The sequence below is a fragment of the Diabrotica undecimpunctata genome, chromosome 7 (assembly GCF_040954645.1).
Source record: "Diabrotica undecimpunctata isolate CICGRU chromosome 7, icDiaUnde3, whole genome shotgun sequence".
Taxonomy (NCBI): Eukaryota; Metazoa; Arthropoda; class Insecta; order Coleoptera; family Chrysomelidae; genus Diabrotica; species Diabrotica undecimpunctata.
This window is the reverse complement of record NC_092809.1, coordinates 144,467,457-144,491,907: the sequence shown is the minus strand read 5'-3', so window position 1 is coordinate 144,491,907 and position 24,451 is coordinate 144,467,457. Positions and strand designations below refer to the sequence as shown.

The 24,451-nt window shown below is 33.2% G+C and overlaps 1 protein-coding gene across 2 annotated transcripts in view; it reads left to right on the top strand.

The window, feature by feature from the left end:
- Positions 1–23,523, top strand: part of LOC140445971 (uncharacterized) — a 31,787-nt gene extending 8,264 nt beyond the window's left edge. The window contains exons 7-9 of one of the 2 annotated variants that reach the window (XR_011951453.1): positions 10,625–10,722; positions 13,168–13,235; positions 15,139–15,210. Coding sequence is in view for 1 of the 2 variants with exons in the window: in XM_072538440.1 (XP_072394541.1) it covers positions 13,168–13,235; positions 15,139–15,199 (129 nt within the window). In the remaining variant the exon portion in view is untranslated. Of the gene's footprint in view, positions 1–10,624; positions 10,723–13,167; positions 13,236–15,138 lie in introns of both variants that reach the window. The other variant, XM_072538440.1, reaches the window with a different exon arrangement.
- Positions 23,524–24,451: the final 928 nt, after the last annotated feature.

Sequence of the window (24,451 nt, the reverse complement as noted above, 5' to 3'; positions counted from 1 at the left end):
AATTTACTAAAGTAAAATAAATTTGTGTTGTTTGGCATGTTTGTGTCTATTTAGTAAGAATAATACATAATAAAGTGCGGCAACAGTGTAGCACCATAAATTTTGTGCGTACGCAGAATCTAGTATGCTATAAAGCTTGGTGGAGGTAAGCGAGGAAAATAGTGCACACAAATATGTTAAATTTAGTTGTGTTCCTAAGAAAATCTGTACTATTGACGATACTAACGATTGATTAAGGAAGAGGATTGTGTGATGGACAAGCATGACAAAAATTTGTAGAAACACGAAAATACATTAGAAATTGTAGAACAAAATGGAAAATTGTTTCATCCTTCACATTGGAAGAATTTTTAAGTGGAAACTGTTGTATCTTCCATATAAGGTTTTATATTTATATAACCCACGCAGTTTTCATTTGATTGTTTGTACATAGAAGTGTTTTTGCTTCTTCTACTTATGATACAGTGTTGTCACACTGTATTTTGTATTGTCTGGGTTCTTGCTAAATAGATTGCTCATGACAGGCAAAAGAAAATGTTTTCTAAATTATTTGTGTTACAAACATTCGAAAATATGTGAAATTAGACGATCCTTTACTGTTTATTACAAATACATTTTGTTTTCTTTGATGTTTAGCAAATTGTTAGGAAAAAATCGGTAATTCACAGGCTTGATAGTGAACTAGGCTCAATGTATACTTATAGTTGACGTATTACAGAAATATTGATTTTTATAGGAAATAGTACATGTCATTATTCATTTATTGAGTTTATTTGTTAAGTTTCAATAACTATAGGCTATAAAATAACGAACCTGAAATCCGTTATTCAATTTTATGCTATCAAAATGTGTGCCCGTTGCATAATTTTTGAGGTATGGTAAGCAGTGATGAGGATACATTTTAAAGGGTGTCGCCAATATAGACTTTCTTGCTTTTCTGTGCTAAGCCCATCTCCAAATCACTGTTTTGTTGGATTATTTCCTAAAAGTGGTACTGGTTATTTGTGTCTTAATATTGTTCTGAAGTTATTTTCTTGTGGCATTTTAAATTAATTATTATTTAAATGGGAATAAGCCACAATTAAAGGTTAAAATAAGTTTATTGACGTTTCAATTTCCACTTTTTTTCCGAAGTGGAAATTGAAACGTCAATAAATTTACTTTAACCTTTAATTGTGGCTTATGCCCATTTAAATAATAATTTATTTGTGTCTTCTTTATCTCCTGTTCACGTGTTTAAAATACGCGCTGTCTACCAGTTAACCTGGATTCTTGAATGCGGCTTTTTCTATAATTTCGAAGCAGAAAATTGTCAAGCATTGGATGTTCATCCATTGATAGTGGACGTGAGTTGGGATTAGATCTTGTGAGAAAAGGCCATTACTTCGAGCGAGTAATGGTGTGAAGTATCCTTAGAATAATGTCTGAACGCCTGTAAGGTCGTTTTCTTTCTAGTCAAAGGTGGCAACGATATTTCTTGGTGTCTCGAGAGTCGACAGGCTAAAAAAATGACTACTAGGCAATCGTAGTTTGTATACGATTGTCACACGAGCCTTTATTTTCGTTGAGATGATCGGTTTAAGGTGGTACCTATCCTTGCCAATAGATCAGACCTTTAAACTGACGAATATAATCTTTTCGATGTGATCTCTGAGTTGCCTGTACCAGGATGTTGAACCTGGTACAGGATTCAGTTTGCACACTGCGATATATTGATACTCAGCGTTCAGCTTGGATATTTATTTTGTCAGTTAGACGAAACACCTGGTATATTATATTAAACAATATCGATAATTTATTGCGATATGAAATGAGGACTATTACTTGACTTGGTAAATATCGAGTTTTGATTTTTTTCGAATCTTCATATGTTATATTAAGGAGCATTCTACGATCTTCTCCTACTCCTTAGAATCGATCTCCGATCGTAGAATGCTGAGAAGTCAAGGAAATGTTGACTAACAAGATATAAACAGCATCAATAAAGAAATCTCTAAAGCCATCAGACGGGATATTAGAAAATACAACAACGAGAAAATTATAAAAACTATAGACGACAACAAAAGCATGAAAGCATTGAGGAGAAAAATGGAAAATGGCAAAAAAGAAATCTTCCAACTTAAAGACAAAAATGGAAATATTATCTCAGATAGACCAAGCATATTACATATAGTGGAAAGTTTCTATGAAACATTATATAAAAGTCAAGTTATTCCAGAGCTCATCGAACAACCAATACAAAAGGTACATAATGTAGGATCGGAGGATATACCAGATATATCACGAGAGGAAATTCAACATGCCCTCAAAAATATGAAAAATAATAGAGCTTCGGGGGAAGATGGTGTCGTCATTGAGACAATTAAACTAGGAGGTCCACTTTTGATGTCCCGAATCCAAACACTTTTTAATCTGTCTTCATAGTGAAAACATTCCAAGTAAATGGAAGAATTCGGTTACAATCCTCCTCCACAAAAAAGGGGATAAATCAGATCTCGAAAACTATAGGCCAATTAGTTTGCTTAACCACCTATACAAGCTCTTTACTCGAATACTGACAAACAGATTAGAAGCAAAACTCGATTTCTATCAATCAGAAGAACAGGCAGGATTTCGAGCAGGACACGGAACAAACGACCATTTGCAATGCCTTAAAACTCTAGTTGAAAAGTCTATCGAATATAACAGACCCCTTGCTCTTATCTTTGTCGACTTCCACAAAGCATTTGACACAGTCGAAACAGTTGCTATCTTAAAAGCACTATCAGAATGCAGAATAGATCACAGGTATGCAAATATTATTCGAAATATATACGAAAATGCGACAACAACCGTTAACCTCCATTGCATGACTGAGAAGATAAAAATTGGCAGAGGGGTGCGGCAGGGAGATACCTTGTCGCCAAAACTATTTATAACAGTTATGGAGTACGCATTTAAACGGCTAGAGTTGGAATCAAAGGGTATTAGCAGCGATGGAAAGATATTCAATCATCTCAGATATGCCGATGATATTGTTCTCATAACAGACAACTTAGGAGAAGCCAGAGTTATGCTACACCAACTACAGCAAGTAACCCACAAAGTCGGTTTCAAAATAAACTATGGAAAAACAAAAATGATGACCAATCTCGTCCCCAATGAGCTATAGAAATCGAAAAGTCGCCCATAGAACTTGTGGAAAAATATGTGTATTTGGGTCACGAAATAAGGTTAACGCGAGATAACCAAACATGCGAGCTACTCAGAAGAATAAGTCTGGGTTGGGCTGCATTCGGAAAAATGAAAGACGTATTTAAAACAAATATACCGATCCGGCAAAGCGGCTTCAGAGCAGGAAGATCGTGCGTGGACAACACATTTACCCTTCAACAAGTAATTGAAAAACGAACAGCTCGAAACCTCCCTACGCATCTGGTATTTATAGATCTGGAGAAGGCTTATGATACAGTTCCTTTAAAACTCTTATTTAGTGTCTTGACGAAAACGGACCTTAGTAAAACATATCTAAAAGCAATACTGAACATCTATAAATGTCCTCAAAGCACTGTAAAAACAGGAAATACTTTCTCAAGGGTATTTACAGTAACGAAAGGCTTGAGACAAGGATGTTGTCTTTCCCCCACCCTATTCAAAATATATATCCAAGAAGCACTGCACCAGTGGAGACAAAAATGTGGGGAATGGGGTTGAAGCTTAACAACCATTATCTGACAACGCTGTTCTTTGCAGATGATCAAGTACTAATTGCAAGCTGTGAAGAAGATGCAGATTATATGCTTAGAAAGCTCAAAGATGAATACGAAAAATGGGGGATGAGTATGAATATGTCTAAAACAGAATATATGCGAATAGGCAGTGAAGACGAAGACCCGGATTTGGAAATTAGACAAATGAAAAGGTGCTACGAATACAAATATTTGGGAAGTATTATCTGCAGTAAAGGAACAACGGAACGAGATATAGACTATAGAGTGCAACAAGGCAGGAAGAGTGTTCAAATTCTGAATTCGATACTTTGGTCCAACAAAGCTACTATGAAAACTAAAATGACTATCTACAAAGTAATTGTAGAGCCCATTCTTACATATGGAGCAGAATGTTGGCAAATGACAGTAAAAGGAAAGAAAAAAGTTGACACGGTTGAAATGGACTACCTAAGAAGAGCTTGCCGTATATCAAGAGTAGAACGTATACCTAATTCTGAAATTAGAAGAAAAACAGATAGAGTGCATACAACTTCTGAAAGAATAGAAACTAGACAGTTAATATGGTATGGACACGTACAGAGGATGGACGACAACAGATGGCCAAAAAGAGCTATGGAATACAATCCAAGTAATAGAAGGAAACGAGGAAGACCAGCCAAGTCTTGGATACAAGGTGTTATGGAAACCATGAAAGACAGAGCCATTGATGAAGACACCTGGAGAGATAGAAAAAGATGGCGATCGAAATGCGGGAAGCGGCAGAAGCTGTAGGATCCCCGCTTATATATATATATATATATATATATATATATATATATATATATATATATATATATATATATATATATATATACCGATCCATTTAAAAAGAAAAGCTTTTAACCAGTGCGTTTTACCAGTCCTCACATACGGAGCAGAAACCTTAACTCTCACAAAAACATCAGCCGAAAAATTGAGAAGGACACAACGAAAGATGGAGAGATCAATGCTTGGAATAAGCTTAAGAAATAGAATAAGAAACGAGGAAGTTCGTAGACGAACCGGAGTGGAAGACATTGTCGAACATATTACAAGGCAAAAATGGAGATGGGCAGGACATGTTGCAAGAATGAAAGACGACAGTTGAACAAAAAAATTGCTTGAGTGGAGACCACGGGCTGACAAGCGAAGCCGAGGAAGACCCCCAACGCGATGGACCGACGACCTCAAAAGAATCGTACCAATTGGATAGCAGAGGCGCAAAACAGAAGCAGATGGAAAAGTCTAGAGGAGGCCTATGTTCAATAATGGACAACTCAGGGCTGATTGATGATGATGATGATGATATTAAGGAGAGGATGTTGGCCATGGAAATACTATGACCCTATCGTCGCACAGAGTGGTATTTTACATAAAAAGTTAGCCAAAAATGGAAATTTAACAAAACTAGCATTTCAGGCCAATTCTTGTTCCTAAACCAGGTGGTTCCACATGATGTCACATGATATGTGACATCATGTGGAACCAATCTCACCCCAAAGAGTTTTATCAAACAAATTTTATACCACCCACTTCATAACACATTTTGGCTGCGTTTGTTGGCAGATTTTACTACACTTTTTTGTATGATTTGCGATTTTTCTATTTTTATATTTCAAGTGATTTTTGTGAAAGAGGCAGTTATGGATATGGCAGAAGAAGGTAAGTAGTTAAAATTCAACAATTTTTTTTAAATTTAATATTAAATAAAACAATCATAAATCACCCTGTACTACTTAGTATTTTCTTTTTATTTTATTTTGTTATAACTTTGAAAACTGTTTATGGAAGTAAATACTCTAGTCTTTATTATGAAATAACTCTTATGCAGTATCGATGTGTAAAGGCTAACTAAGAACATTCATTTACGTATATTGAAAATTATACAAAAAATGTTTTATTGAAGTCTGAAAGGGTATGATTTTAAAAATGGTTCACTATTGAGTACTTACCTTCCTCTTACAAATCCATAGCTACCCCTTTCACAAAAATCACTTGAATTATAAAAATAAAACAATACCAAATTGTACAAAACAGTGTAATAAAATCTAAACCAAAACGTGTTACGAAGTGGGTGCTGTAAAATTTGTTTGGTAAGGCTATTTGGTGTGGTTCCTACATGACGTAACGTACATGTATCTGGTTTAGACGCGTCTGGCACCGACTCCATACTGTAGACGTAGCTTCTAATGTCACGGTGGATGTAATGGGCGATTCTCAATAGCCTCTTACCCTACTGTTCTTGTATATTTAAAATTATGAGTTGGAAGTGTTTCATTGCTGTAGTCGACAATATTAAAGGATACAAGGTATCGGTTGTTTCCACATTTCCATTTATAATGCTTTAGACAGCCGTAATATTTTCTACGATGTACGCAACTGAAGGTTCGACAGTTAAAAAGAAAGAAGTATATAAATATATTAGAGGAACAAAAAGAGAAATAAAACGATTTCTACCTTTCGAAACCGAATTCATTTTTTTTTACCACTGTGCTTCCTAAAACTTGCGAAGCAAACAGCTTGATAGATTACTCGGCAAGGGAATCTAAAATTGCATTCCACGTGCCGTTCATCATGGTCAAAATTCGTAGTGAATTCAGTTTCTGGTACTCCAACCGAAGTAAAGTAATAAAGATTAGAGGAAATGTAAATTTCTAATATTTACCAAGATATTAGTCAGATAAAGCAAGTAAGCAAATTGCTATTAAGGAGCAAAAAGATGCTGGTTGAAATATAAAAAAGCCATGATGAAGTTCTCCAGCGCATGAGTTAACAAAAAGAACCATTAAACACCATAGAGATAGCGGTTCTTGGGTGATGTATTAAGAGGTGAAAGACACGATCTACTTCGACTCATAATACAGGGTAAATGGTTAGTCGTATGACTCCAGAATTCATGGTTGAAGGAACTGAGGAGGTAGTTTAACCACTCATTTGTAGAAATCTTTCGTGGTCCAGTTTCAAAAACTACAATTACCATTTGGATTACCATCCTTCGGTAGAAGACGTTGTAGTAGGAAAGAGAAGAAAAGATCACGGTGAAGTAATTATACCAGAATTACCGAAGGTACCACTTCCCAATAAAAACAAAAATGTTGATTTAAAAAGTGGCGAATAACAGTTTCTTTAAACATTTATTTTGTATTTTGGCCTTGGTTTGGAACGTGTAGCCACGTAATTACATATAAATATTAGTATTCATTCATTCGGGATTGTACAGGGAGTAAATTGGTATTTTCCAAGATTTCTTTACTCTGAAATTCTACACATAGACGTCTGACAAACGCTTTCATAAACAACATGAATGTCTTGTTTTTCACGGTCAAACATTTTATAATAATTTTTATCTATTATAAGAAATATACTAAAGACACCTTTCTTCGATTCTTTCTAAAACGAAAACACAAATAGTGCCTAATACGTGCCATAAAGTTTGACATTAGTGAATAATGATTTAGTTCTTCATTCTATAAAAATCAAACACTTTGCTTCAGATCTTAAGTTGAATTAAAAATCACAATCTTTTATAGTTAAATCGTTTGGTGTAATGTAGTAGCTACACATTTTTGTTTATTATAATGCACTATAGCTAGTTATTTTTGAATTAGCTCCAAATAAACGAGAGGTAGATTATCACGAATATATATTGAATCAATAATCTTCGGTGTTTGGATCGTGTCGTTTTTGAGTGACCTATTTACGACCATTTGATTTTACAGTTCCTAGGAAGTTAAATATAAATCTGGTGAAAAATTTAGTAGAATTAGGTTTGATTGTTTATGTTATTCCTTTAACAGTTTATTTTAAAGTTTATTAAGTTGCCTTTAATTAGCATTTATTGTTTGTATCAGTCTTTCACTAAATATACCAGTTAGAGTATTCTATAGAGATGTACAAAAGTTTGATTACCTGTGTGTTACTATAAGAATTAAGGGGCCAGGAAGTCAAAAAGTGGTGAAACGAATTCATGGGCATAAATTATTTCTAGGGCGGCAAAATTGTAACAACAGACTATGTCACTTGGCGAGCAGATGGATGATTGGCCAAAGGCTACTTGCATAAAAGGGAATGACTACGAAAAAGTTGCTTCAAACATCTAGGATTACGAACAGTGTAAATAAAAAAACCGATATGGACTTCTAACTAATAGAGAAATAAATATCAAACTTACGAATTTTGCTACGCCGAACTTTCAACAATTATTGGTTGGTTGTTTGTTAAGGCGAACTCAAACGACTCGTGTACTTGTCAAGTACACAATTATTTGCCTACTTTGCTAGTATACGAGCTTTGCGATTGGGATGGCAAGCAGGGAGCCCACACGACGTGTACAATTCACAACTACACGAGCGTGAACAGACATGGCAAGTATACGCAAGTATTCTTAAAAACCTTGACAACTGAATCAGTGGTGTGACAGTCAATATGGATAGAGGTAGTCCGGAAAATCTCGTTTCTTCCGCAGCTTTTGTTGTGATGAGCTCTGCTTATTTAATTAAATTAAAAAAGAGAACCTGTATTTAAAATTACCTAAAACAGCATTGTAGATACAGAAACTGGAAAAAATATATAAATCTTTTTTGTACATACAGGGCTACCCATATATTGCAAGATCTCAAACGGAACCTTTAGGCCATGTGGCTATTAGTGAATCTTTTTTTTCTTCAGTTCATTTATAGTGCACTGGACAGATATGTTATCTTGTATTCTTTTCCACACATCATTAACTGCATTACAATTTTTATGTTCTATATGTTTGGTCATACGAGGTCCGTACTGCGTTAATTAAAATGAAAAACGGGCGATCTCCAGGACCTGGCAATATAGCTGTAGAGTTACTTAAAGCAGGAGGTCTACTCCTAATAGAGCGAATAACTTTTGTAATGAATCAATGCTGCCAACAAATTAAAGTACCATCTGAATGGAAAATTTTTTTTTGCATCTTTTTTGAGGTCCCAAAATTGACATTCTCAGCAAAATTCAGCTTGTTCTTATGATTTTTTGAGGTCAACTCTCTGACGACTGGACTATTGATATTTTATTAGAGGCACCATTTTTATAAAAAAGCAATGTAACTGTTCGTTGATGACTTGTATTTGTACGTTTTATTGTTTTATTTGTGCCAAAGTCGTAAATAGGTCAATACTTTAACGTGATCTAAACCAAGGAAGCTAAAAAGTTTATTGGCACTAAATAATTTTAGATAGGAGATAGCACTTTTGGGAGAAAATCGTTTAAATATTATTTCCTGCGTACATTTAGTTTTGATTCGTTAGACAACAACAAAAAAGATTCCTACTGTATAGGTAAATATTATCAAAATTAAGCAGGTTCTAGTATTTAAACCGTAGCACTTAAACAATGCGAACACGAAACTCAAAAAACAAACTGGCCCAATTTTTGAAGAACACAAAAACATGTATTTTTTTATAGAAAACAAAGGTGTTTATAAAAAATGATATCGTTGAAAAGTCTTGAATTTCTATAAGTATCCAACGATTGAAATCGATCATTTTTTCGCATTTCTTCTTCCTCTCTATAAGCTATTCTGCTTTTTCATCGGCGGGTGATACTTATATGTATCCTTGTGCAACAAAAGTTGTCCTTTTGTGCGATATGCCGATATTTTTTTCTACCGTTTGGTGGTTTATCTCTTGTTATTTTGACACTTTTATTCTGCTTATGCGATTATTTCATTATTTTTTCTATTTAGGATCCACTCACTTATACCATGTCGATATATTTTCTTCTGATGCCTTCACTTCTCTTTCGGTCTCTCAGCATATTTCCTGCAATTCTTCTTAGTATTCTCATCTCCGCCATTACCAATAGACTTTCTGTTGTGGCTTTGTCGACTCTCTCTATGTCTCCATAGGTGGCGAGTGTAATCCCTAGGTGCTTTATTTCCATTACTTGTTTAACTCCATCGACTTCCTGTTTACATCTTATTGGTTCTTTACTGATTACTATTGATTTTGTTTGCTAAAATGAAATTGCAATATTAAATTCTTTTGCTCTTGTCTTCAATCTGTGGGCAACTCTTTGTTGGCGGTTTAGATGACTTCGTCCATAATAAAATTGAAGAGTAGAGCTTAATCCCGCTGTCTTATTCTGTTGCCTATGTTCTTTAAGTTGTCCATCGATTCTTAATTCTGTCTTGGTATTTTGGTAGATCTTTTCAATAGTATTTAGGATATTTAAAGGAACTTCTCTATTATACAAAAGATGAATAGCATCTTTAAGTCTTACTCTGTCGAATGCTTTCTTTAAGTCGATCAAAGCTGTTCTGGTATACTCTAATAATATCTCGATAATTTGCTTTATGACGAATATCGCATAAATACACACTCGCAGCTGTATCACTCTTCGTAAGTGGCATAAAACTTCTAATATAACGATCCTCAATCACTAAATCTGATCTGTAGGAAGGTCAGTTTTTCCAAATTTGACTCCAAGACCAAATTTGTAGAGTTTTCGTGTTCGTATTTAATTAATTTATAATTTTATAGATATATAGATATCAGCACCATTTAAAACGCTTTTGTAACGTTTTTACGTACCCTTTGCTCGAAGTCTAAAAACTGCGAGCGTGGTTACTTAAAATTTAGGGACTATTTTAGATAATTTTAGTCTTTTTAATTACTCAGATCACTTTAACGATTATACTGGTGAAGATTCTACGTAGTTCTCAAGCTATTTGTCCATTGAGAAGTTGTTTTTTTCCTGTTAGTAAGAAAAAGTTCGAAGAAACTTCGGACGAGTGTTGCGCTGTAACAGGTTTTATGTTGCCGCGCAATTCAAAAAGTCTTGGGACTTAGCCTAGAATCTTTACCTGGTCGTTAAATTGATCCGATTTAATTTTGCATGGTTTTTGTTGTGCACGTCATTGCTTTTAGTTGACGAAATGGCTGTGTTCGGAGTGTGGTCAGGTTAAATGTACCTCGTGTTTGCCCAGCAGTCGAAATAATGGCACCATTAGGGTGGAGATACCGAGGTGTGTTAAAATCTAAGTAATCACTAACTAATCACTCTGATATCGCGCCTTTACTAATCCAATACTTTTCAACAAACATTAATATAGTAACTAATATCATTTTTGTATTAGTATAAGATCAATAGTGTCCACGAATCCTCAATAGGAGTGAGGTCAGGACTATTCAGTGGCTACTACATAATTACAACAAAAGACTAAAAGTTTCGAACGGAAATTTAAGTAATAATAAATACATAAAAAAAACAACTAAAAAAGAAAAATGACGAAATTACCAACTATAAAAATGAAATAATAAAATATCAGGCAAATACTATCAGGAACTATACAAATCTAACGGCGGAGAAGAGGCAAATCTAGAATGGGACTCAAAGCAAATTTTAAATATCGAAATGAGGAAATAAAAGCAACAATACAAAGAGGAAATGCCATTGAAGTTAAGGAAATTACGAGAAACGTTTATTAACTACTCATATGTCAAAAAAAAGATATTAACAATTACAAACACCCATACCAATTTTAGTACTAAGTTCAAAAGCTCTAGAGGAATTAGGTCTTATAAACCTAGACGAAAGTTAATGACACCAAAAAGGTGACTTGCTGCGGAGGTTTCCCATGTCAAAATAAGTCTATATAAGAAAAAACATGATTAATAGTTACGGGTGTTTGAACAGTTGGCCTGAAATAACAGGTTTACACAGTCCTAAAAGATGACTAATGGTGTCAAATTTCGCAGAATTAGCGTACTGAGCCACTCCTCTTCCATTTACTATCTGCTGCTACAAATCTAAATCTGGCGAGTGAAGTAAAATACCTTAGAGTAAGACTAGACGTGACACTTACTTGAAATCAGCAGATCGAAAGAATAACCAAGAGAGTGGTGAATACTTACCAGACGCAGTCATGGAAGATGTGGAGTTTAAAATCAGACATGTTATATTGGATTTATAACATGTGGTAAACCAACAATAACATGTATCAGTAGTATGGTGGAGAAAAGATGCAGCAAAAAAGTACCATTCTCAAACTAAGCAATGTGCAAAGAGTTGCTTGCCTTGGATTTACAGGAGCTTTGAGAGACACACTAACAGTATGTCTGGTGTTCTTACTGCATCTTCTTCCTCTGCTAGAACGGGATACTAGAGACTGTAAAAAATCGTGAGTAGGACACAATAACAGCATAAATGAAATTAGGGATACCATATGGGCGATAACTTTTGAATGTATGATGCCCAAATACAGGACTAAATTACTTTTGCAGGTAGACATCTGCCCAGGAGAGGAAGGAGGCAGAGGCCACATACAACTCATGCTGGAGCATTACACATGGTACATAAACGGGTCTAAAACTGCTGGTGTAGGAATCGGTAGTCTTAGAAATGTTATCTCTAATAATTAATTGGAATTAATTACAATTTTAAATGAAAATACGTTTATTGTGGAAGCGGAAATTGAAACGCCAGAATAAACGTAATTTAAATTCAAATTGTGTCGACTAAATAGAGTAGATATAAACAGAAATGTTTTAAGAACATAGTTTCAGAACCCTTGGTAAACATTTCTATTCCATTAGGAGAATATGGCTCTGTATTCCGGGCACATATTTATGCAATCTTGTATTGTGCAAGAGAAATTAACATGTGCGATGTTGAACTTAAACTGATCAATGTATGCACAGATAGTCAAGCCACTATGGGGCTCTCGAGAGCTCTAAGATAGTCTTTAAGTTAATGTGTCTAAAAATATTGGAACCTAAGAACAACATAACTCCCACTGAGAAAGTATACCTGGCCGAGCACATGCCAAAATGTATATTGGACGGACGTGCGCTAGTAGGACTGAATTACTGCGGTAAAAAGTGGGAATCAGCTTAGAATAAAAACAGTCTTACTGAACCTGCATCTAGGGACTAAAACAGTGAGGTCATATCCTACATGACTGTGAAGCAATAAATCGCAAGCGACAAACCTTTTTTTGATACTACCAAGCGACTCCAAAAACATATGGTACCAATCCCATCGATGTACCATGAACAAATGAAAGATATGCAATTGCGAAACGTAGACATTTACAGCAAAAACAATTCGCACACCCAGATAACACAACCAAACATAGAAAGAGCAAATTTAAATGCGAACAAACCCAATTTTTACAGAAAATGTTGAACTAATCTTCAAAAAGTATTCACAAATCATCTTTTAGCGATTCTTAAAACATTTTGCTTCTCTTAAAACATCTGCTAAGGCTCCTAGAAAATTCTAGTCTAGAAATACACAAGTGTTATTAGATGGCACGATTTTTTTTACTGTTCGGTGAAGAATTTTGTAGGAGTTCAAGTTTAACAAACTTTGGGTCTGCTTTTTAACAATTATCATGGTGCTTTGCTTTTGTAAAACGGTTAGATACATCTTTATGTTATTAATGGTTTGTTTTTTGTACATTCCACAGGGTTTAGAACGTAGATTAGAAAAATCGAAGTTCGACTACAGAGATCTTTCTACAAACGATAATATTCGGTGAGTGCTGTAAAAAAGAAGATATTTTTAAGTTTTTACGGTTTATTTATGCCTGTTTTTATTATATACTTATTATAGATTATCTATTCATTAAAATTTATACATAAATTTGATTTATTGTGTATCAAATGGACGTGTTTGTGAATTCGAAGTTGAGTATAAGATATTTAAAGTCGATTAGAAATGCGGGGATACTTGCGACAGAAATCTGGCCTTTGGTAGATGGCGTTATACCTATATAATTATTCTAGTGTTGACATTTATCATCCACCGCATCATAAAATCTTTAAAATTTCAAGTTTTGCCATAAATACACAACAAAATTCTACTTATTAATACCCAGCATAAATTTTAAGTAGATACATTTAAAACTCCACCTTTCATTCTCGTGTCGTCGTTCGTACAGTAAAGAGCTACTGTCAACGAAAATCCACCTTAAAGGTGGATTTTCACAGGTCCGATATCCGACGGTACGATGATACGATATAAATTTCAGCGAATTTCATTGGTTGAAAAATGACAGAAGAAGAAGTTAAAAATATTTTAACTTTTGCACGAAAATCGGATGAATTTTGACATTGTTGACATTCTAACTTAAACTTTAGCCTTACTTTTGTCCATTGTTTATGTTTACTATTTGAAATATATTTAAAATGGAACAACAAAGACCTAATTGTTATATTAATGCAGTGAATTAAGTATTGGTTTTGGGTCTTCTACACTATGTGCGGCAAAAACGACGAGAACGTAGATAAATATAATATATACATATATATTATATCAAACAAAACAACTAACATTTATTGTCAGTTAATTAAAATAAATAAACTCCATTCGCTTAGCTCGGGCACATTTTGACAGATTCATTGTCGAAAACCTACAACACAACAATTCCTACTTCTCAGTATTAATAGCTCAAGTATCCTACTATTGCACACTTCTTTCTTTAAAAAAAGAAGAATTATTCTAAATAGTGGAAGTGTATACTAAACCCATCAAATTTTGGGTAGTATATATTTAAAAATTATATTTTAGTTGTTATAATTTAACATAACTATTTATTATATGGTGCAGATAAATAAATATTGATTGTCGGTAATTCGCAAAGTTCTATTTTATTTACTATTTAGTTTGTTTACTATTAATATTGGCTATTAGTACGTGTGCCTGGTTGTATAGTAATTTCCAGCCACTTCTAGTCTGTCAAAAAGTAACTAACTTCGTAAAAAAATAATTACTAAATTCACTAGACAGTTCGGACTGGGAATAGCGAACCGAGTTTTATTAATCCATTCAATTATCTGACACATGATACATATATATGACATATATTATGTCAAAAAAATTCAGATACGACAATCAAATATATTCGTACAAAAAAAATTCGTATTTCGTGTCATCGGATATCGGATCTCTGAAAATCCAGCTTTAGAATGCAGAACCCTTACTGTGAATGTGGCCTAATAGATAACCTAAATCATATATTTTAAGGATCATTCCGGGTTTTGACCTATACACAAAATTCATTTATATGAATTATTATTTAAGATGGCGTGGAAGCAATACAAACAAAAAATAAGAAGAAACTTCTGCTTTAATACTAAAGGAATGGCTCGTAGGTCGCCATTTTGCAACAGACAATGAGATCACAGCTAAATCTAGACACAATAAAATCGTCCTATCAATTATATTGGACGATATACATACTACGTTGAAAAACAAATTAGAAAATTGGTAAAAATCCCGTGTTTTATAATACTCAGCGTACATTTTAAGTCAAGAGAGTTGAAATTTGAGGTTTATATTATAAATCCTGAAACAAATAATCTTGACTTAACTTAGAATTTTCACAGAACGTCCATTGTTACTTGTAACGGTAAACTAACTTTTTGGCGTTTGACAGAAGGAGCAGGAGTTCGACAAAAAACAGCCCATCTCCCAGTCTTCAAGGTGTTACGAAATGAGAAGAACTAATATTTGTAATTAATACTTATATAAGATAATCAGTTATACATAAGTGACTTTATGTCGTAGAAACGCTACTTAAAAAAACCACAGTTTTATCTAAAACAATTAGAATAGGTGAAGTAGGTTTGCTATACAGTGGCGGCACGTAAATGTGTCTAAAAGAGGAGGTAGAACATGAATTAAATTTACGAATTCAAAACGCCGGCGAGGTTTCGCTACGCAGGCTTTAAGAACCCAATGTTAAGAGGAATTTTTAATAATTTGTGTGGATAAAATAAGGGCGGACATAATTATGTCTGTAAATTGATCATTTTGAGCTTCGCAGGTGAAAGTACAAAGATCAATTGCTCATTTTAAAGCAATAACGATTCTGTAATGAAATTCCATATCTTCAGTTTTAACTAAAATGTAAAATAAATATTTGTCTAATATTACGAGCATTACATTCCGTTATATATTTGATTTTATTAATCTCATGTGTTTCTTACTTCTTCTTCGTCCTATGCCGTCCCCTTTAACGGAGGTTGGCGACCATATTTTTAAAATTTTCTGTCTTTTGCAACGTGGAATAATTCGTCTACAGCCATGTTTGTCCAGTCTCGAATATTTCGCAGCCATGACTTCCTCTTTCTACCTATTCTCTTTTTGCCATCCTTCTCAGCACTTTCTCATTGTTGACCCTGGCAGTTCATGGAATTCTCAACATTCTCCGGTATATCCAAAGTTTAAAGGCTTCAAGCTTATTAACTATTTGCGCTTTTAACATCCATGTCTAATAGTTGGGACCAGACGTAACATTCAACAAACCTCAGTCTCAGCTCAGTATTCAGATTTTTGTCACAGAACATTTATTGCTTGAATTTTAAGAACGCTGCCCTTGCCATTTCTATTCGTACCCTGATCTCTTGGTCTGAATCTAATTTTGTGTTGATGTAAGCTCCCAGATATTTATATTTTGTCACTCTCTCTATTTGCTGTCCACCAAGGGTTAGTTGTTCATTATTTATTGGACTCCTTGATACTATCATAAATTTGGTCTTATCTGTGTTGATGTCAAGTCCCATTTGAATGCATTCACTATTTATTGCATCTAGTAAAGTTTGTAGTTCTTCTATACTCTCAGCCATAATTACCGTGTCATATGCAAATCTCATGGTGTTTACGATTTGTCAACCAATTCTTTTCTTTCCCATAAGGCTTTTCTAAAAATGACCTGTGAGTACACGTTGAAAAAGGACTAGAAAACTTGCCTTTATGGTCGCTTTTTGTGTTGGAAATAATTTAGGTAATGTTGAAGTTGTTGAAAGTAGTATAAACTTTTTTTACGAATCTAAACACCAAATGTGTTTTATTCTGGACGTTCTTCAATATATTCACCTTATTTTTTAAATTAATAAAAAAAAGAAGGCGCGTGGCACTGGAAGGGAAGTGCCGACAGAAGTAAGTACTTATAGCACGGTATTAGTATATGTGGGTTAATGAAATTTTATGTTTGCTTATTACTGAATTGTTAATAATTTTTTTATAATAACACCATACATTAAAGCTTTTTATAATTCTCATAAAAAATCTTAACTTTTTTCTTTAAAAATTTTGTTTAATGATTTTAGTAATTTTCTAAATTTGTTAAATATAATACAGAATTTATATATTATATATTTGCATTTTCATTATTATCTTGTATTTAAGTTTAATTACTTCATTTTGATTATGATTCTTCTTATTGTGCCGTCTTGTTGGCGATTACTTCTTTAAACGCTTCCCTACATTTTTGCAACGTGAAATATCTGTTAGTTATTTTATTTTATTCGATTCGATTTTATTTAATTTTGTTTAACTTTATTTAATTTTATTAAATTCTATATAGTTTTATTTAATTTTAATTTATTTTATTTTATTTTATACAAATATTTTAAAGCCAAAATTAGCCAAATCCATCCAACTTGTTCTCGAATTGTCTTTAAAAAAGCATAAAAATATAAGAAATACCGAGCGATAAGAAGTATTGACTTCAATAATTGTTCACATTAAATATTATCTGTCTGAATTTTAGTAGCTACTTTAAAAGTTTTTTTAATTCACTGAACGGAAGACATTTCTAGAGCCGTTATTTAATATTCGTAAATGAAGCAGTGTTAAAATATTTCGCGGATACGCCACTGAATAATTGCACGTATAGCACGTATAACAGATGCTAAAGTATATGCAACCTGATCAACACTTTGGTCGGTGCATATTGTACTTACGTCATTATTATGCAATAGCAGTAGCCTCTATTACACAGGATGTGGCTACTGTTTGAATACACGGCTACGATGACATTTGTAAATAATCATATTAAAAATACAACGGCATCAACCACTAATTCTTTTAATATTGCATATTTTTATTCTAAAACTTGGTACACACCTTATAGTGTAGTTTGCACAATCCAGTACAATTTTCCCCTAATTTTAGTACTTCTCTGTTGTTACTTTTAAACAAAAACATTAAACAGATTGATGAATTTTCTCATTGCACTGGCCTGACAGTAACCACTTCCACACAAGACGTGGCTACTGCTTGAACGAACGGCTATAATAACAGATTTGGAAATACGCATATAATAAAAATGCACAGTCATCAACCACTCATTATTTTAATATTGCATATTTTTATTCTCCAACTAGGTGCACACCTTATAGTGTAGTTTGCACTATCCAGTACAATTTTCCCCTAATTTTAGTACTTCTTTACTTACTTACTTTTAAACAAAAACATTAAACAGATTGATGAATTTTCTTGTTGCACTGGCGTGACAGTAGCCACTTCCACACAAGATGTGGCTACTGCTTGAACCAACGGTTATAATAACAGATTTGGAAATACGCATATAATAAAAATGCACCATCATCAACAACTCAATATTTTAATATTGCATATTTTTATTCTCCATTGTGGCACACACCCTATAGTCTAGTTTGTACTATACGGTACCATATTTCGGAAGTTTTATTGAACGGATTGAGGAAAAGAACTAAATAAACGGATTTAGGAAAAGAAGAAAACTGTGAAGTAATTACTATTTAAACATTGAGGCTATGAGTACATTAAATACCTTAATAAGTTTCTTGTCTAAGTTAAATATTTAAATATTGTGTTTATATGGGATTAAGCCACAAATAAATACTTTAGTCGGATCGATGCATATTGTACCGTAAGTCAACCTGATATACCACCCATCAATATTTCAATATTTTTATTCTCCATCTTGATACATACCGTAGTGCAGTTTGCACCATCTGGTACCATTTTAAGGTAATTTTAATAATGCTTTCGTAAGCGTTGTTTTTAAACTATCTATTTTTTCCACAGGAATGTAACACAGTCTCATTGTATCATGACGTACGTATATAAATCGCTGACAGACAAGAACAATTCCATCCAAAGACTAAAAATATGATCAGCCAGAATATATATTGCTAAAACTCTTTCAAACAGCCGCCACTGTCTCTATTAGCTTGATATAATATTAACACGTAGCATCCATTATATTGATACTATTGCCAGTTATTATTTTTCTTTTGAAACAACACTTACAAGCTACCTAGTCTAATGTAGGCCCAGTTTTGATCTAATATAATACATCTTCCAAATCTTTGTACATATGATAAATAATTATGTGCACGTAATTCTTATCTAAAATTAGGAACTACTGTTTTATCTAGTACCTACTTAGTACTACACTTATAAGAAGACAAAAACATACTCTTTGTGTACTCAGTTTACTTCCGGAACAACACTTTGTGGTATAAAACTAAACTTTTCAGAAAAAAAAGGAACTGTGATGTCTTTAAAGCACAAGCGATGTTAGTAATACACTTACTTATACTTAATGTAAACAACATCTCTCTCAGTTTCTTCATTATTCGTCACTTACGCTAGAAGTACTATAAAACTTGTTCAAACTTTGTCAAAAAGATCATTATTTAATGAAATAACGCTGATTTAAAGCTATAAAAAATCTTAATAACGATTAGGACACTAGATGGCAGCAGCGGACGAAAAATAACATTTTTGCAGTTTTTTTACAAAAACTGCAATTATCGTGGTTTATATAGACAATGACACTAACATCCCTTGTGTTTTAGAAATATCATGTAATGTTTGTCACATGTGGTTATACTATACTCTATTATTATTATTTTGGTCTGTAAGTCTCAAGTCTGCAAAGTGTTTCTACGACATAAGGTATTTTTAGGAATATTTGATTATAGTCAACCTTCAAAAATTCCGTTGATATGCGCCGAATATCAACGAGAATTTTCTGATCCAGTCGTCAATGGTGTTTATTTTTTATGTCACGCAATTATGACATAAATCAAATAATTTATTGTTGTATATTTAATTTTTTTTTACTTAGGTTGCCAGTGAAACTTGGCAAGATCCAAATTTAAGTTTAGTCGTATTAAAAGAATAGTCAGTAATAATTAAATACAGAAAATAGTTATTTAATGACGATCTTTTCGATTTTCGATCGTATTACATGCCTACAAGTTTTTTCTACGGTTACAGTTACACTATAAATTTATGTTTATATAGTTTCCTGGTAATAATACTTCAATTTTTGCTTCGACGAGTTTGCTCAGTCTTCTGAGGTGTAACTTATATGTTTTGTTGATACATTCGGGTTGTTTTTCCATCTCGGCGACCTCCCGAAGAATACGTGCTTCGAGAGAACTAATCTTGATTTCCTGAGCTAAGATCCGGCTATTCTGTTAGTCTGTTTTGTAGAAAAGTAATTTAATTCTACAAAATGGCGTTTTTATAACTGCCTAAATATTCGAAAAATCTGGAATATATAGATAATACTTTTGCAATTGAGAAGTGTATTGCGTGAGGCGTACAATTTAATAGATAAAGAAAAATATATGTTCTATTAATCTTTTTAAAATTAAAATAAAATTCGCAGATAATTCAAAATGCAGGTTCAATCACTTTTTGTTTGAGTGTCTCGTGATAGCTTCGGGGCTGTACGTCGTAGAACTCTCTTTTTCATTCTAATTTATCCGGTTTATTGTCGAAAAGCTTCTAAACTGATGTAACTGTGACTTTTAAACTGAATTGTAGAAAAATATTTGTATTATATGTAAAAATAATGCAGGATGTTCAGGCTTACATATTATTGAAGAAAGGCTGTTGTTAAAATGTCGTTTATTTCAATAAAAATGATTTACATGAACAATAATATTACTTGAAGTGACATTTATGATGAAAAGTCGTATTATTATCCTTTACCAATTGTCAAATGTCAGATATTGAGTCATTTTTTTATATAAAGAACGTCCTGCATGTTATATTTGGTGTGATACTCTAGGTGTATATATATCGAGTTGTATTTTTTTAAACAAAAATGTAAGTTATTATAATTATTTTAGCCTGTTTTTGTAATTTGGATATTGCTTAAATTTTCGTAACATTTAGTTGATCTATTTTGCAGAAAGGCAACGGAAATTTAGTTGTAATTTATAATAAAAGCGATATAATTTCTCAATGTTTGTTAATGATCGGGACTATATTTGTTTCATAAGAGTCGCTTAATGGTCTGAAAAATAGCGAACGGATCGAAATGAAGGTAGAGCACTAGCGTGTACGAGGGGGGTTTGATATTATTCTAGTCTAAGTAAAATACGCACGATTTTTTTTATTTTCTCATATTTTTGGTTCGATATATTCGATATGATGCTTTTCCAAAATTTTTATCCCTTCCGAACAATTATTTTGGTCGGGCTCCTAAAAATAGTGTCAAATTTCTGCTATGGCATCTTTGCTTATTGCAAATCCGCTTCCTCCGATTGATATTTTAAATTAGGAAACTGAAAATAATCACATGAGATTCAGTCTGCCAAATACGGTGGATGATACATCAATTCTTATCCCAAATTATATATTGCCTCTACAACAGGATCACAATGAGGGCAGCTAGTCACTTCTAGCGTAATACAAACGCTTCTGGTTTGGCATGCACGTTACTAGCCTGGTTTGGCATGCCCTAACGACATGATTCGCTCGCTGTTTATCAGATTACTAATTATTGAGAGTAACATAGTTCCGTAAATGTGTATTTAGACGTATACGATGTATAATAAAATATAGCGACAGTAAAATTATTAAAACAATTCATAAAGACTCAGTAATAACCGCCTTTTTATTCATTCTGCTTTTTTAGTATATAGCCAGAAATTAAGGTCGCGGCATATTATCGTGCACGTATACATTCACGTTCACATTTTCATACATAGAACGTTTCAGTTTGGTTCGGTGAAGATATGATCTCGCTTTTCTCGACAAAAATTATGTGCAATTGCTCTTCTACTTAACGATGAAGAAAGAAAAGCTGTAGTAAGCAGAAGGTTTGAAGTACATCCAATGCTAAGAGAAAGGAAGAAGGTGAATACTGGACTTTATACAAAGAATTAATTGATGACGATGAAAAATATTATGGATATTTTAGAATGAATAGGATTCAGTTTGAATATGTTTTAAATTTAATTACACCTTCAGTTAAAAAACAAAATACTACATTTAACGAAGCCATACATATCAAACCAAAAAGTATTTTGTCATAAATGACAAAATAGCCTCGAAAATTATTTTTTTAAATACTCTGTATCAAAATCAAACAAATACCTAAATAAACGAGGGGAAAACGACATACATCTAATTCACATTATCCGTACCAACCGGTTACGACTCGTTACGTAGCCGTCGGCATCAGTAAAATATTGTTTTCGAATATACTGAACAGAAACGTTAGGTGTCTGATACGATACGTTTCGGACAGTGTAAGTTGTTCATATTTAAAACCATTTAAATTATATTTTTCGGAAACTAAACGCTACGTGCTGGAAACGTAACGTGCATGATAATATGCCACTACCTTTATCCTCAATTAGATTATGTGGATATTTGTACAGTTTATAAGATGCGACATCAGAAATTTAGTGTAAAATACTTGTTAATATTCGAAAAAGGTTTTAGCTGTCAGTTTCATAAGATGGCGTATTTAGAGCATTAAGAACCGCACTAGAGGTCACTTGTGCCAAATTTAAACCAAAATTACTTTTGGACAAAGTTTTGTCTTCTTAGTTTCGTACGTCCCTCGTATCTCAAACCTTGGCTAAGCGAAGCAAACCTTCTAAAACTTGAAACAGTTTGAAATTGTATATACATAATTGTCACCAAGAATATAAAATGATTGGAGTGCATACATATAACATGAGCATAAACAAAGTGACACCAATATGCCTACCGAAAATTTACAATAATAATTGTAATAATGCTTAAGTAAATCTTTGTAATATTTCAAAAAGGTAAGAACATTAAATTCAATTTTGGTTTCCATTTTTATGCATCCCAAAAAAGTGCTATGACATTTTTTACTTCACAAACTATACAAATATACTAAATACTCTCAAAAAAACTTTAGAAAAGTACATATATACTTATGAAATCATGGAACATCACAATTTTCCTTATTTCTTTGTGTATTTCTACATTTAGTCTAGCTTTTAACTTCATAAGATGGCATACTTTGACAGTTATGATTCTTCCTAAAATTACTGGTACGAATCTTGAAAAAATTCCAATGTCTAACAAAGTTCTGATATACTTACTTTCTCTACATCCCTCGTATTGCAAAATTTCGATTGGAATATAAAATGGACAAATACTTACCTACCAATCTTCAGAAGAAATGAATTTGTATTGAAAAACTAGAAAATAGATTTGTTATAGATAGATATAGATAGTTTATAAGAATTGTTTACTTCACAAGCTATAAAATAAAATACTAAATGACAATTAGGTATTTACCCTCAACAAAATTTTAGATCGATTTCAGGGAGTGTGTACGTATGCATCATATTTCTTATTTTATTGAGTATTTATATAACCTTGTACTAAATGCAGGATAAAAATTCTTATAAACACTTTATAAAAACTAAAAACACTGCTGACCAAGTATAGAGGCTTTGTCAGATGTCAAAATAAGTTTGATTATAGCATACCCTCTGTTCATTTTATATTCTTGGTGATAATTGTACCGATGGTGTCGTTCTATTTATTTTAGGCTTTAAGATAAATGAACATGAATATAAAAATGATCATTTATTTTCTTCTTGTACACGTCTATTGACACTGTTTATACATAAACGCTCTCTTTGTACATAGAAATTGTTTGTTTTTATATTAGGTACAAATTGTAATTTAAGATATACTTACTACATTCAGTTGTGTATATTCAGGCATTTAGTATGAAAAATAAAACGAATGGTAACGATTTTATTCTTTATTTAAATACCCAAACTTTCACCCAACAACACACAAGCTGATTTGGATTACAAGTGGTAACATACAGATTATAAGCTGCAAATACACAAAGAAGTAAAATAGTTGGTTTGAGAAGTAGTGCTATATCTCAGCATCCTAGCAACGGTCAAATGGTGTAGCGCCGTCTAGCCTCTCACATTTAGTTGGTATTGTAATAAAATAGGATTGAAACTGTAATAAATCTAATAAACCACTAATAAATTGTCACCACTCTAATAAATGCTGTCACCATTGTAGAAGACGCCTGTCTCAATATCCTTATCAATGCATCTACAATTCTTAGGGGATACTTATCCCTGCGAGCGGGGCAAGGCTTACTGGTTCCACTAGCCTGGACTGACTGGTTTCGCCCTCGCGGATTTACAAGAGGGTAGGGAGATTTTGGGAGGAAGGGGATTAAGGACTTCTCGGTCTCAGGTCCTGCAAAGAGTGAGAGGCTATGGGCTTACGTTAGAAGCCGGAGCACTGCATAAGCGAAAATGTGTTCCCTTCTTGTCTCTATCTAACGGTAAAATAAAACAAGCCACTTTCAACTTGCTGTATAATTAACAAATCGAAATTTTACATCTACTACACAAACGTACAATGAGCTATTAGTGGTTATTATTGTTTGCGAAGTGAGACGAGAAGAGATTCTACTAAGGGAATTTAAAAGGCGGACAACCTACTATTAATTGTTCCCAAATGGTTAGTAAAAATTGTTCGTCACCTGAGCGTACTTAGGCCCTAGCTAATGAATACGCCTTGTAGCCCAAACTGGAACTCTGGAATAGTCAGGATGAACGCTGGAATTCACTGTACATTATGGCGGTACTGAGCGAGACGAAAAATTCGTATTTTCGAATCTCTACCTTCCGTCGGACACAATATCACGATAG